This window comes from Cyrtonyx montezumae, unplaced genomic scaffold (assembly GCF_038088225.1).
Source record: "Cyrtonyx montezumae isolate F1298 unplaced genomic scaffold, pur_monq_1.0 scaffold_16, whole genome shotgun sequence".
Classification (NCBI taxonomy): domain Eukaryota; kingdom Metazoa; phylum Chordata; class Aves; order Galliformes; family Odontophoridae; genus Cyrtonyx; species Cyrtonyx montezumae.
The window spans coordinates 12,283,760-12,299,339 of record NW_027071892.1 but is presented as its reverse complement, the minus strand read 5'-3'; the positions used below and the strand labels follow the sequence as shown (position 1 = coordinate 12,299,339).

At 50.5% G+C, this 15,580-nt stretch overlaps 1 protein-coding gene across 1 annotated transcript; it reads left to right on the top strand.

The window, feature by feature from the left end:
* The first annotated feature begins 5,706 nt into the window (after positions 1–5,706).
* AMZ1 (archaelysin family metallopeptidase 1) lies at positions 5,707–12,142 on the top strand. The gene is made up of 6 exons (XM_065732913.1): positions 5,707–6,010; positions 6,604–6,771; positions 7,152–7,280; positions 7,557–7,717; positions 7,997–8,173; positions 11,458–12,142. Exons 1-6 carry the CDS (start codon positions 5,707–5,709, stop codon positions 12,025–12,027), a joined length of 1,509 nt encoding a protein of 502 aa, XP_065588985.1. The 3' UTR covers positions 12,028–12,142.
* Positions 12,143–15,580: the final 3,438 nt, after the last annotated feature.

Sequence of the window (15,580 nt, the reverse complement as noted above, 5' to 3'; positions counted from 1 at the left end):
CCGCGGCGTTTCCCCCGCGGGTTTCGGGGCGGCTCCCAGCGGCGGCTCCGCGAATCCCGTGGGTTCCCGGCGGAGGGGGCCAAGCCCCACTCGTGCCGCTTTTGCTCCCCCTTTTTCTTCCTCCTCCTCCTCCTCCTCCTGCTGCTGCTGCCGCTGCCGTCGCCGCTGCTCCTCCTGCTGCCGCTGCCCGGCTCCGCTCCGCCTCGCCAGCCCCGAGCCGGCTGCCCCGGCCCTGCCGCTCCTCCCCGGCCTCCGCAGCGCCGGTCCGGCGGGCGGTGAGTGCTGGGCGTCCCGGGGGGGCTCGGGGTGGGCGCGGAGCCGTCCTCAGAGGGAGGGAATTGGGGGTGGTCGGGACCCTCCCGTCGGACCCCCCCTCCTCCTCCTCTCCCCCATGGGTTGTCCCCGCCTTTTGGGGGGCAGCAAGCTCGGGGGCATCATCCTCGGTGACCAGCGCCCTGCTTGGGGCAGCCCCGATGCTGGAGTGCGGGGGGCTGCTCTTGGAGCATTCCTCCCCAAAATGGGTGGTGGGGCTCCAGCGGGGGCATCATCCTCAGCACGTCCAGGACATCCTCAGGTCATCGCCTCGGCATGCCCGGGGTACCGCTCCGGGCGCTGCCCTTGGAGCATCCTCGCAGGGGGTTGGGCGCGGGGCATCGGCCCAGGGCGCTGCGGGACCGCTTCCTTCCCCACACGCCGAGCCCTGCAATCCCTGCCCCGGGCACGAGGCAAGATGCCCCGGATCCAAATCTGCAGGGCCGGGTGGGCCTTTGGGGTGTGGGGTGGGGGTGTCCCTAGAGCAAGAGCTGCTCCTGCAGCACTCCCAGAGCATGCCTGTTCCCTGAAACAGCTCCAGTTGCCGGGCACAGACAGCCACGGAGAGGTCGTGGGTGTGGGGTTGCCCTCCGTAGCCACGCTGCTGTGTGACTGCCTGGCAGAGGTACTGCAAAAGGAGCATCCCCTGCCTCGTGCTACTGCTTACAGAGCACTTGGCTTCTTGGGAAAACAGACACGGCATTACAGTGCATTTATACCGCATGATGAACTACTTCTATAAAGCCTGCACTCGAGGGAATATCTAACCGTAGCCATACCTGTTTGGGCATTCATCTGTATGGAAACTCCACAGCCTCTTTCCTGGCTAACACTGGGGCTGTCTTGCAGAACCCATTTAGTCTGTCTAGACGAGTATGATGAAGAGCAAAGTGCCCAGAGCTGTGGATGATTAGAGCCTGGATATCTCCGCAGCACTACGTTTGTTGTGGAGTGCTGATAAGCAGCGTGCTCTACTTCTGGGTTGCCTTTGGGTCCTTGGTTATTAATGCATAGAAAATAAGCAGCAGTGCACGCAAGTTTGTTGCAAGGGGAGAAGAACACAGCCATCCCTTCATGGGAGAAACACCACTGAGAGTTTAACCAGAAAATGTACAGAGCAAAATCCATGAGCACCGAAACCAGTGAGATAGTGGGTGTGAGTGGGAAGAGGGCAGGGGGTGCGTACCTTTGTTTTCCCTTCGTAGGGCAGCGCAGATAATTCAGTAGTATTTGTGTGGCATTTAGAGATCCTTAAACAGAAAGCACACATAAAAAAGTAGCATTATTTATGAGCACAGAATAAAATCCTTAGGATAGAAGACAAGCTGCGTAGTGCATGTCCTTAATACATATTCATATGAAGCTGAGTGTATTGAGGAGAGCAGGCTTTAACATAAAACAAAATCGAGAAGGAAGCGGATGCATGAGTTCAGAAATAATCTGCAAGCATCTGTCTCCATCTTAGGTGCTTAATGACGTTTACAGTTCGAGCCATTAATATCACAAACCTTTCTGCCCATGGGTGGTCCACCTGCCCCGTCCAGCAGCCCATGGGAAGTCACAAGGCAGGCTGAGGTGAGGATGGTGTTTCAGGACGGAGCCCCACAGTGATAACCCCCCGTGGTTACCAACCATCGGGTGCTCTGACAGTAGATTGTCCACTCGAGTGAATCCCAGGAGGTTTCCACAGCTCTGGGGATGACTCATTTTCAGAGAGGCCACACAAATCATCTCTTTCAGAGTCACAAACGTATTCTGGAGACGTTACGCATAAATACAACTGGGAGCATGAGGCAGCACATGAGGACAGAAGGTTTTATCTGTCTGCGTGGATGGGAACACACCGAGATCTGACTCAGTGCTTCGTTGCCACTGACTGAAAAGGGCTACAGCTCCCCGTGGGCACAAGTATGGGGCAGAATCAGGATAGGGATGTGTTTTCTCCGTGAGCAGAGCAGATCCATTCTGAGAGCTGCTAAGAATCCCCATACCCCCCCAAAGCCCCAACTTTTCCCTTTCCAGGTCTGAACCTGGAAAATAGATCTGTTCTGACCTTGGCAGCTGAGCCCGGTGGGTAAGCAAAGCAGTGAGAGGACTGCAACGAGGTCCTCGAGGGAGGTGAGGAACAGTGGGAACATTATTTGCACTGGGGTTAAATCTTCCTACACATCCATGTCCTCTCTGTCCCACAGAGGGCTTTTGCCCATTGATCATCAGAAAATACCCCTCCGTGCTGTCAGCAAGCACTGATGAAACTGCTCTCAGTCCATGTGTGTTATACCAGGAAGGTGAGAACACTCTGTGAGCAGCAGCAGCAGATACCAACTGCAAATCTCAGGATAGGAGCTATTAGAGCAACTAGGGCATGCTGCTAATTAGCTAACACTTATCTGTTTGCTCTGGGCTTTTCATTGCTGTTGACCAGCTATGAATCTTCTGCTCTATCACTGCCTGTTTACAGTACAGCACCTAACTCAAGCAATTAATCAGTTTTAACAGTCTCTGCTAATGTCCCTCTGACACCCGAGGAGCCCAGCTAAAGGATGCTGTCTCTAAATACTGCACAACAGCCAAGAGGGGAGAACACCATAAGGAGCACAGCCTGCAGGGCATGAGAGCAGCAGAGAAACAACTTGCAGGTTGGCTTAGAAAATAAACAACTTCAGAACGGCCAACCTGGATCCGTAGTATAAAAGATAATTACTTTTATAAATCTGTAAATATAAATACGTAGATAAATAGAATCTATGTAATCTTAGGGTGACATTTCATAAAACAGCAAAGAAATCCATCCTGTACCGGGGGCCCTTTTCAGGGCCACACAGCGATGGTTGTCCACACACCAGAGCATCTCTGTGGGTCACCCCATCACAAATGAACTCACCCTGTATGGCACTGCCTCGCCCTTCCAGAATTGCTCTGTTACTGTCAGCCCCAGACACGTCTGTCCAAGGAGCAACGCCAATACAATAAGAGAATGAATGGCATAGATGTGAACTTCAAAAAGAATAATTCATAGGTAATTTTCAATTACAGAGAATAATTTATAGGTCCCTGATTTGCAAAGGGAATAATTTACGATTAACCTGAATTGCACATGAAAGCATTTAGAGGTTAGTGTGACAACAGGGCTGTGTTGGCTGTGAATTCTCAGGGTATTTCTTGTGCCAATACACACAGTTTTGGGAAAAAGTGAACATTAGCAAATGGCTGCAAGTTGGATTAGCAAAATTCAGATTGGAAATAGGGTTTTTTTTTCCCCCCTAATTGTAAAAATAGAGAATGCCATGAGTGGAGACATTGACTTGCAGCAAATTGTTGTTACAGTTTTGCTTACAGGATTTCTTCAAGTGCAGCTAGAGGTCAGTGGCCTTTTCGACAAGGAGTTACTCTCTCCTCAGGACTTGTAACTGGCCAAGACGTAACATTCCCTTCCTCCATACCTGAAATGCATAAGGATGCACTGATGCTTCTGGTTCTTCACGGTGTCTGCCTTGGTGTCTTAAAACTGAGGGAGAAAGAATGCCCATCACAGCTGAAGTGCCATTCCCTCTGGAAGGACTGCACCAGAGCAGCCCCAACACTAGAGCTGAGAATTACAAAGCCCTTCCACTCTGCTCCAGTTGATGAAACAGTATAACCCAAATTAATTCCTGCCCTTGAGTTTCCCAACCACCAAAGTGGACATCCTCGTGCATGGTGGGAGCTCACAAAATGCCCATGTTTGTATCTGGGGATGTCTGGTGCAGCCTGAATGTCCCCTTTCAGGAAGCCTTGGGAAACAATGTATGTCCACAGCTTTGGGTACACACTACATTTCATGAGAGAGCCCGGGGGAACACACTCTAAGAGACTGAGCTCATTGTGTTCGTTACTGCGTACATCCACTCTTCGCTACTTCCCATTTGGAAAAGTCCATTCACTCTCTAAGAAACTCCTCCCACATCCCCACAGGCAGCACTGATGAAAGCAGCTCCTGCTCCTCAGAAGCTTTGGCAAGATCATCCCCAACCTGGGCTGAGCACAGAGCTTGACTTCGGGAGCAGCAGGCAGGCATGGCTCACACTGTTCAAGAAGCGTTTAGATGAGGTGCTAAGGGATTTGATTTAGTAGTTGGGTAGGGATAGTGATAGGAGGATGGTTGGACTAGATGATCTTGTAGGTCCTTTCCAACCTTATGAACCTATGAACACAGCACAGTGATGCTAACGTTGCTCATGGTTTCCCAGCATAAGTTCTGAGCACAGTGGGAAAAAGGATGCTTGCATTTTGCACTGGATGAGCGGGATCTGAAGACTTCAGTAGGGTCAGAACCTCCCTTGACCCTCTTAAATTTGGAAGCGAATCAGAAGCAAAGAGGTTTTGGTAACAAAGTGTGAAACGAAGTGCAAGGTACACCTCAGGGGTACTCTTGTTGCAGAGGCAACACGGACACTTTTTGGGCAGTAAGCTGAGAAAGCATCAAAGATTATATCTTAGAGTTCCATTGGACTGAGGCCCTTGGACTACTTCAGATCCCACTGTGCTCCTGCTGTCAGGCTTTAATGCCAGTGAAATTCAAAGCTTGCATTAAAAAAAAAAAAGCAAACCACTTACCTGCCCCCCCTCCTAGGAGATATTCTCTTAGCTCCACAACAGATCACACAAAACAAGCTTTTTCTTTGCTTAGACAGACAACTATCTTCCCAAGGGTTAGGTGTAAAGAAACTCAACTTCAATGGGCTGCCACCTTTCCCTTATGGCAGATTGAGAACCACCTCTGTGTAACTGAGGAAAACATCTGGCTCATGTTGATACTCTTATTTATATATTGAATTCACTGCTCTATTGCTGTCTTCAGGGACATCTGACTGGTGAGCTACTTAAATTACAGACTGAGCCAGATCCTCCTAAAAATATTGGACCTCTCTTCTTTTTTCCCCTCTCCTTGCATAGTGCTGCTACAACAGCGATGGTCAGCAGTTGATGCAAGAGCTTATCCTCCCAGAAAGCTTGCCTGGTTACTTTTAAATTCATATTAACTTACCTCAAAGAAAATAATGCTTCTTTTCAACACCATACGAGGGCTAGTACAGCCAGAGGCACAACATTCGACTTCAGGATGGAGCATAAAGAAGTAAATAGATAAACCCAACCATGTCATTTCATCCAGACCTCCGGTAGCAATACTGGGGCTGTGCATTCTTGAGCACCACCTACTGGTCCACCGACCGTAAACCAGTGATGCTCACGAAGATGCGGAGCATCCCATAACAGCCTCTCTCATACGTTCCAGGGCACCTGGAGGGAGCTGAGCACATCCTGCAAAGCTCCCAGCCAGCACGCACAGCCTGGAGCTGGGCAGCCCGCTCTGAGAGCTGAGCTCAGGTCCTCGACGGCCGCACCGTCTCCGTGATGCTGCAGTGCAAACACGCACAGGAGTTCAGCTTCGGGCCCCGGGCTCTGAAGGACGCGTTGATCTCCACCAACCCGGCCCTGCAGGAGCTCTACGCCAAGGCTTTCTCCAGGGCAGAGAAACTGTTCCTCTCCGAAGCCTACAACCCGCAGAGGACGCTCTTCTGCACGCTGCTCATCCGGACTGCTTTTGACTGGCTCCTCAGCCACCCCGATGCCCCTGAGGACTTTGAAACCTTCTACCACGCCGTGCTGAGGAGAAAACAGAGCTTCTGCCGAAAGCACATTTACCTGCAGCCTATCGGTAAGGGGTCTGAGCCACCCAGAAAGGGGTGGGAGGGGGAAAACCAAACTGACATCGCTCCTCTCTTCCAAGGAGGCAATAAGTATCACGTACAAGCAAAGCTAAGCCCAACACAGCAAAGGTTCTGCTGTATCCCCAATCCAGAGTCACACGTCACGATGACAGCCAAAAATACAGCTCCCTAGTAAATACCACGGGTGCCCTGGGGTGAGATTTGATATGAATATGCATGCATATAGATATATATATACATCTCTGTACGTATGCATGTGAAAAACGATGTCGAATAATGCAGCATTTTGGGAGCTCCATCCACACCATTCTACCCCCACCCCCCCTCCTCGGGTTAGCCTTTCTGCCCTGCCCACCTCAAGATGCCCTCCCTGCTCTGCTATGAGACCCCTGCTTCCTCAGGGTGGGTGACCCCTTCTCCTCCACACCCATAAAATAATCTAGAGATGACTGCCCCATCCCAGAGCCTGCAATTAACCTCAAAACAAGCCAGCCTGCCTTGTGACCAGCCCCACTAAACCTCTCCAGAGCTCCTGGTTCATACTGGCCTTGGGCTGCTGATGGCACCCCTTTCTCCCTAGACCTGACTGAAGGGCCTACGGGGCCCTCCCTGCTGGATTCCCTTCGGAGCTGCGTGGAGTCCTTCTTCCTGGGGCTCCGTGTGAAGTGCCTTCCCTCCATCCCCATCTCGTCCATTCACTGCTGCTACCGCCACAGCCAGGACTCAGACAGAGTGCAGCTGCACGCAGGTGAGGGTCCGGGTACGCGGTGACACCGCCCTTCATCAGGGAGGGAAAGGGGAGAAATCCTGTTCCCGTGAAAAACCCAGAACTCTGAGGCTGGGCACAGGAATGATAAGCAAAGTGACTTCAATCATTTTTTCCAATGTTGTTCGTATTTTTCCACGCTGTTCTGTTTCGATCCTGCACTGTAGGTCTCACGTGGGCTGTGCTCTCCCAGATTCTGTCCAGAGCCAAAGTAAATCCATGGTCTGTGTGGTGCAAGGGGGAGTTCTGCAGCCTTTCACACTTGGGAATTGGCTCTTTCCTACTAGCAGGAGGAGCTGTGGCTCTTGCATGCCTTCCAAGGATGCTTCAATTTAATGGGCATCTCTCCCGTGTTTGTCCAGATGGGATCCTGAACTTCCTGAAGAACAACAAGCCCATGGATGCTCTGTGCGTCCTCGGACTCACTCTGCTGGACCTGTACCCATGTGAGACCTGGAGCTTCACATTCAGCAAATTCCTGCCAGGACAAGGTGGGACTGGTGTCCGATGGTGTCCCAGCACAGGGCTTGGATAAGGCAGCACCACACACATCCTATCCTTTTTTTTTCATTGCCTGATGGGAGGAGCTGGGTTTTTCCAAGTTAAAATTAAGAGGCTCAGGGATAGTGATCCATGGATGCTATTTCAGGCAAAGATAACCAAGGTGCAAACCTTGGGAACGTGTCTTGTTGCACCACTGCAGGTGTGCTGAACTGGGGAAAAGCCACAAGCACTGACCCCTAACTTCTGTGCCCCTCTCTTTACAGAAGTGGGAGTCTGCAGCTTTGCCAGATTCTCTGGGGATTTTCCTCAGGCCAGCTGTAGCTTGAACCCACTCACACAGAAAGAGCAGCTAAATGAAGTCAGCAAGGAGAGCCGAGAGCGGACCTCGCCGTTCAGTGCACAAGAGATGGTCCAGTGCTGCAAGGTAGGACCAGTGGTCTCCTGCACTCCCTATTTCCCCACAGTCTGAGGTTCAATACTTCAGACCTGAGCATAATCTGCCTCTCAGCCCAGAGATTGCTCACGTTCATACACAGCCCCAAGCAGTCTGCATCTTGGTGTGCTGTGTAGACACCTCTTGGCTCCCTGTGTCACCAGAACAAACCACAGTATTGACTGCATGGAGAAACAACAGGATTCACCTTGTGTGTAAAACCAGGGCACGCAGCAACGCGGAGATGACTGAGCTGTGTTTTCCCAACAGGTGACCTGTCATGAGATCTGCCACCTGATGGGCCTGGGGACGTGCCGCTGGCTGCAGTGCATCATGCAGGGTGCACTGAGCCTGGATGAAGCCCTGCTGCGGCCCCTGGAGCCCTGCCCCATCTGCCTGCGCAAGCTGCAGCACGTCGTGGGCTTCAAGCTTGTCGAGCGCTACAGGGTGAGAGACAGAGCCACCATACCCACCCAAATCCAGTGACCAACCCTCTATGTAAGCCCCCAGAGCTTCTGGCCACTGACAAAGGCAGTTTTGCTATTCCCAACATCAGGGTGGGCAGAGGTGAAGCCAGAGCAGCAGCAGTTCCCATGTCTGCGTCCTTTCTCAGGTATGGTTTTCTCTGGGGCTGCTGATAGCACAGAGGAAATATTAGTGAGGAACTTTGCTCAAGTTCCTCAGCTTAATAATAAGAGAAAGGATTCTCACTGAGCGCTCCTTAATAAATGGGGAGCCCTAGATCCTTCTCTTCCACCTACAATACTGCTAACACCGCATACAGACACGGTCAGGAGCAGTGCTAACCCTCCCATAGATCCAGAAAGGGTTTTCCTGTCTCCGATAGCTACAAAGCTGAGCTCAATAGCCAAACAGCAAGGAGGGTATAAATAATCTCAGTGTTCTCACTCTGCATCCTACCTCCTCCTTAGTTATTATTTCTGTCTGGCAAACATCATGTTCAGAGACACGATTTTCCACGGCTGCCCACTCTGAAGTCTGTCAGTTGTATCTGTAACGAGCTGCGTGCAGAACGGGGACAGCTCTAATTCCTTCAGCTTGAAATCAAACACACAGAACCACAGCGGAGCACGTGGGAAAAATACGTGTGTGTGGTTGTGCTGCTTTGCCTGGAGGTGTGAGAGCTGCCTGCAGCCACTCGGAGCTGCCTCTGCTGACAGGTGCCCAAACAGCCCAGAGCACCAGGGGAATAGACTGCCTTCCTTCAATGCCTGACCTGCCAGCATCCAGCTACTGCCTTCCAGGAGAGAGCTGCTCTCTGCATTAAGCTCTTCGAGAAACGCTTTTCCTTTGCACCTGCAGCAAATACTGTGTTTGGCTTAACATCCCCTGGTGGCAGCGAACTCAAAGGCACAGAAAGCCCTCACTTGCCAAAGCTCACATCTGCTTCCTTGACAGTGACAGCTCTGCTAGACACAGCACAAGCCCGCGGGAGCTGGCTGCAATGAGCTCTGTGAGAGGCTTTGCTACTGCACTGAGAGAGGAGATAGTCACAGCAGAGATTAATTCAATAGTTAAACAACTGTGAATAGAGCAGAGAATGTTTGAGGATGATATCAAATCAGAAAACCAAGTTACTTGCAAAGTGTGATTGAGGAAGTTGCAGCTGGCCAAGTGCAAGCCTGGAGTCACACCTCCCTGCAGGGAAGGAGCAATAACCCCACCTGCCAGAGCAGAGCCAGACAGCCCCAGCGAACACAGGAAATGCCAGACACGAAGCTGCTCCCCAGGAGCAGGTAATGCTGCTGACTGAGAGGAGGTTATGGGCAGAAGAGCATGTGGGACAGGAAACCAGTCCTTAAATAAATGGAAGGGCTCATCCTCCTATTTATCTGAGCTACACTCAGAAGCATACCCCACTCTGTCAGCTCAGCTGTTTACTCTGGTATAAGTTGTCTCCAAAACTGAAAGCCAACCCATTTTCATTGCATTTCCCTGCCACAACCAGCATTTCCACCTGCTGCTTCAGCAGCATCCCAGGCTGTTTTCTACACAGTGCCTATACCAATCTGCACTGCTTGCAATGGCCACACTGAAACAAACCAACCACAAAACAACCAGCAGAGCTCAAGCTGATTTGAGAGATCAGTAGCACAGGACAGCTGCACCCTTATCGTGGTGTTAATGAGCTTTGCGAGCTCACACACTGGAGCAACAAAAGCCAGTTTTACCCACCTGCAGGAAGAGCTAAGCTGCAAAGTCATCTCTTTCTACTTCTACATGAGAACATAGAAAAGAAGCTGCAGCCCCATGAACCTTCAAGTCTTGGTATCAATAAGCCACCAGAGGACGAGTGACAGGAAAGGTTTTTGCATTTTGGCAGTGAACTCCAGTCAGTTATCCCCTCCTTTTTCTTTAAACCACACAAACATACTGTGGGAAGACCTTGGGAACTGTGCTAAGCAGCGGTTGGGATTCTCTCTTGCACTTCCAGTCTTGGGAATTTTAGAAGCATCATAAAACCAGTCTGTGTGCAGCTTCCAAACAGCTCTGCTGTCCCCGTCCCCATCTGCCTCCTGCTGCAGCTTCTGATGCCTTTGTTCTCAGAAGGGCTCTTGGAGGTGGGATGAGGCAGGAGAAGAGCTGTCCCTTCACTTTTTTTTTTTTCTCTTACCCCAGAGGGAGGGGGCAGGGCAGACCAGCTCAGCTGAAAGAGTCCATTTTCCTCTTGTATGAAGTTCTTCCCCGAGGCACCATGCACAGACTGCAATGAAACAGGGAGGATTTCTCCCACCCGCTCAATTTGAGCTCTTTATCTTCTCTGTCATTTGCCTGGAGAGAAAGCCATAGAGAAGGAGAGGGGGCAGGGAGAAGGGGGATGCTCTGGTGCTGCGGCAGAAGACAACTCAGGGCTTGACATTGTGTGCCCACTCCTCAACCATGAAAGCACCAGGCTCACCAGTGGCCATGCAGACCCAGCACAGTGCGCAGTGCACTGGGGCTGCAGCTGGAGTTAATGCTCTGTAGCTGTCACCTCTGCTTTTCCAAAGCAAGTGCAGTGCTTTGTGTGAGTATCCGCTGGGAGCTGTGGTGTAAAGATGGAGGAATAGGCCACAAAAGCTGAAAAATGCACCAACAATGCCAACACATGCCAACAAGGCAGGCAGGGGAACCACCTTTTATCCAGTGATGACTGGAGCAGTGATTCATTCCCCGAAGCATTAGTGTGCCAGAAGCAACCCGCTATAGCGTTTAATATTTAAAAAGGAAATTGTCTCAGACATTTTCCTTTCATTAATTCTTTCCTGGAGCCCAGCCTTCCAACTCGTGCATTTCAACTCGAGAGGGGAAGAGCTATTCTTAGGAGTACAGGGCACATCACCCCAGGAGCTAACAGCACAGTGAAACAAAGCTCTTCAGCACTACCTCAGGAGCTTTTACAGGGACACAGCTTCCTCTCACAAGACCCTGGTTTGGCTCTAGCAGAGAGCACAAGCAGAGCCAGGGGAGCTAATGTGTTCCATCTTCCTCTTAGTACCTTCAATAATAGGACAGATTCAACCCATATCTAACTGGGAGCAGTGCTCCCATGGATAATGACCAGTAAAAGAAGACAAAGCCCCCGCTGTGTACAGGAGCCATGAGCTGTCTGAACTCACATTCTCACATTCACGACACCTCAACCCGAGCTACTTACCTGAAAACACCGGGTGAGGCATACCCATCTCCTTTCACCCTCTAAAACACAACCTTCTTCCTTCCCTTCGCAGAAGCTGTATGCTTGGACACAGACCGTGCTGTCCACGTGGCCAAAGCAAGAGCCAGCAGACCTGTCAGCCTCAGAGGACATCCTCCCTCTCAGCTCAGACTCTGGGATGTGCTGCGAGAACGACTCCGAGGCCGTGACCTCCTTGTCAGAGCCGCTGACGCCGGACGTGTGCAGCCAGGCACTGTCCATCGGGCAGGAGCTGGAGCAGGACGAGCGGTCGTGCTCGCTGGCAGAGGTGCAGAGCCAGCCCCAGCTGGCAGGGCCCAGCCAGCCCGCAGATGTCATCAAAGATTATGAGCTGTGGCTGGAGACGTGCATCGCTGCCCTGGAGAGGAACGTCTCTGAGGAGGAGCTGGCTCGAGTAGACAAGGCCGTGGATGCTCTCGCTAGGTGGGACATGTTCACGGGACAGCTGCCTGCTGTGAAGAAGGATCTGCCCTTTGTTAGGGACAACACCGGGCTAAGGAAAGTTCTTGGAGACAAATTTTCCTCTTTGCGGAGGAAACTGAGCTCCAGAAAACTGTCCAAAGGGGAATCATCCCCTCATCGCTGGCGGTGGGAGGACAACTAGCAAGGGGCTGCCTTGGGACGGGCCAGCTTTGGCTGCTGCCCTGTCCCTGACCTCTCACCACGAGTTGTTGCTGTCAGAGAGAAATAGGAACTCCCCCAGGAATAAAAGGTGTTTCTTTTTTCTGATGGTGAGCATCTTTTTGATGCGCTCGGTTCTTTGCTAATGGGTTTTTCTGTGCTGGTTTAAGTTACCACATGACTACACGCAACCAGCAACTCCTGCATAGGCAGCTTCATTCCCATGCTGTACTGCGTTTGGTCTGAAATCAGCTGGGATGAGGTCTATGCTGAACACCAAACAAGTTCACACAGAAGCTTGGGCCATCTGAACAAACAGATGCAAATGAAACCAGGGCAGCTCTCTTCCATACACAGAGCTCTCCCCTACTTAGCATTTCTGACTGAAGCACAGCTATTATTCCTCCCACACCAAAACACTCATCTCTATTCCGGTCGCCGCTCCATCAGCTGGAGGCTGAGCACAGGAGCTCAGCTGAGGCCAAAACCAGGGGTCCGAGCAGGGGGAGGTGGGGCTGGACAGACGGGCACAGAGGGGGTGAGCAGAGCAGAAAGCTCCTGCAGCTCATCTGCCAGAAAGATCAGTGTTTGGCTGCTGTCTGCTGGTGGACACTGAAGGGGATCTCCAGAGCTGCTTCACTTCAAGGCCAGGCTTGGGGCCACGAGCTCAGACTGCTCACATCCTCTGCAGTTCGGGGCAGGAGAGGAAAAAAATAATAATCTGGCAGAGGAAAAAAAAAAAGAAAAAGATTTCACGCACACATTGATTACGAACTGTAACGGGGAATTACACACATTCCTCTCCCTGCTTTGAGAAGGCAAAAGCTCAGCCCTTGCACTGAGCTCTGTAAGCACTCAGTGATGAGCAGGAGCTGTGCAGAGCCAGCAGCCGCCCCCCAGGCAGCAGTGTGCAGGTACAGGGATGGGCAGGTGGGGCTCTGCAACAACCGTGTGTTTTTAGGGTGGGAAAGGAGACACTCGAGGAAAGCTTGATTTTGTCACTGACACAGCTGGATTCAGGACATCCAAGGAGCTCAATAACCAACTCAAAGACAATGCAGGAGAGGGGTGGCACGAGCAACAGGAACTGCAGCAGCAGCCAGAGATGGGATCCTCCCCCTGCCAGGCTTTGCTCTGTGGGCTGACACACGCTCTGTTGTGGAAGCACAAACCTGCTGAAGAAGTGCAGCTCACTAATGAAGTATTTCAGTGACTGAACCAGCACTTACCAGCTCAGCTCGTCCAGAAGAAAGGAGCAGATAAGCACAGCAGCTCAGAGCTCCATCCACGGTGAGCAAGTCCAAGAGGGGCCGGGCACTGGGAAAGCAGCAAGTGAAGCCCTGTAGCTATTATCATGCACAGCAGAGGAGGAATCTCTGACAGGGGATTTCAAGCTCCCGCTGAACTCAAAATACATAAGCACCAATTCAAGCTGCCTCTCCCTTTCCATTTCCCATCAGTTCTAATGCCCAAAAAAATGCACTGATGAATGACCTGGAAGTTTTATATAGGTTAATGTTTCACCAGCCTTCAGTTCCCAAACACATTCAGGAGGAATGATTCAGACCAGAACTGCAGGGGTGGGAGATGTACACAGATTGCAGAAGGTTTTATTGCATGACAGCTGTAGTCCCATGCAGTCCATGCCATATTTGTTATATATATTTATATATATATAAAGCAGCTTTCTTGCAGATTTTTTTTTCCCCCACAGCAAAAGTCACTCCAGACTCTCTGGAAAGAGAAAACCCATGAAGAACAGTATAACAAGTCAAATTTTAATAGATTTATAAAATTCATATATACAAAACAGTAAACTAAGTCACCAAAGCTATAAAATACACTTTTTACACATCACAATATAATCTTATCTAGTACACAGTTTTCATACATTGGAACTATTACAGCAATTAGCTGCTTCTATTGTGGGTGCTGTTTTGGTGCTTGAAAGACACTTATGTGAGCAGTCTGGAACTGTGCTTTTATTTTATGTGGGTATTTTTTCTAAACCTTTTTGCTTGTTGCTGTTTCTAAAGTACTTTCCTGTGAACTGTAAGAAAATTAAGGCTAAACTCAGGCCTCTCTTGCCCAATTGGAGCGAACTGGTCTGAAAAAAGAATGATATTGCATAGTATGTGTGTTACAAAGCATAGGCACCACAGAGCAAGTCAATTGCAGAATGAAAGGTAATGTTAATTGGCTTCCTAGCTATGTGGCTGTGCCACAAGGTAACCTGGTGTTGGTCAGTTTGCTTTCGTACACATTGATTCCATAAACAAGACAACTCAGCACAAGAGCAATAAACACCAGCCTTTTTGTTAAGTAGAGTCTCCAAAAACACTGCTCAGCACGTACCATCAATTCAGGCTCACTCCACGTGCCAGATAACATCACCTGTACACCAGCAAAGCACTCATTATCCTAAAGACCGTTAACGGCTTCGGTGTGAGCGGGAATTTGAACGCGTTTCCAAACCTAAATCCACCGAGCACATCTTCCACATCTCGTGAACTACCAGAAGTCATTCCTCCTCCACATCCCCCTCCTCCCTGCTGCCTTCCCCCAGCTCTTGTGCCCTGCCACCTGCACACAAGCTCTGCACGAAGGCATGGGAAGCACGAGCAGAGAAGCAGTGCTGGTCAAAAACTGCTTCTTCCCCATACGAATCTCTTCCTTAGGTCCTCCTTGTGCAAGGATTTTGCTTTCCATCACTTGTAGCTTTTACTCCAATAATGGAAACAGTCCCTTACCCGTTCCCCTGGGATACTTCTGCTCCAGTATCTTGGAGAAAGGTTAAGAAGCTGTTAGAAAAGAGTAAGATGCACTGCCCAGAGATCCGCAGATTGTATTTTACCAGGAATTGAGTTTTAGCACCCAGTTAGGAACAGATGAAGAGGGATTCACAATGGAAGAGTGTGCAGCTGCAGCAGGGCCGGCCTCACCAGCCTGCTGCCCTTAATTCACAGCCAAAAGCTTCCTGGAGTCACTCAAAGCTTCTGAGGTCAATACGGATGGCACTTTTCAATACTGTCAGCCTTCAAGCACCATCAGCTTTTGGGATCTGAGTAGGAAATAGCTCCCCTCTCCTGCTCCCTTGCAACGTACTTTGGCTTTTTACCAGAATGTCCACCTTGGAAGTCAGTGCTGCTCTTTTTCCCTCCGACAGTGCCTGTTTTCATGTCAGACACAAGATATCACCTTTGGACATAAGCCAAGAGCTAGGCTGTCATACAGTTTGTCAAGCCAGGCACTAGTGCTGACAATCTAGAACCCCAATAGGAAGACAAGCATGTCAACACAGACACTTCAACTCTGCTTCCCAAACGTGGTTAGAAAGACAAAAACTTAAAGAACCAAGTTAAACTGTCCAAAAAGCAAGATGAGCAAAGAGAGCATCACTTGGTTAAGAGGACAGAAGTTTCAGCTCCACGTAGCTGAAAGTAGCTCCATCCACATAGATAAATTAGTGTCAAAGCAAAGAAGTGTCCATTTCACAGCACAAAGCAGAGGTCACCCCAGCTCGTCACAACGTCAGT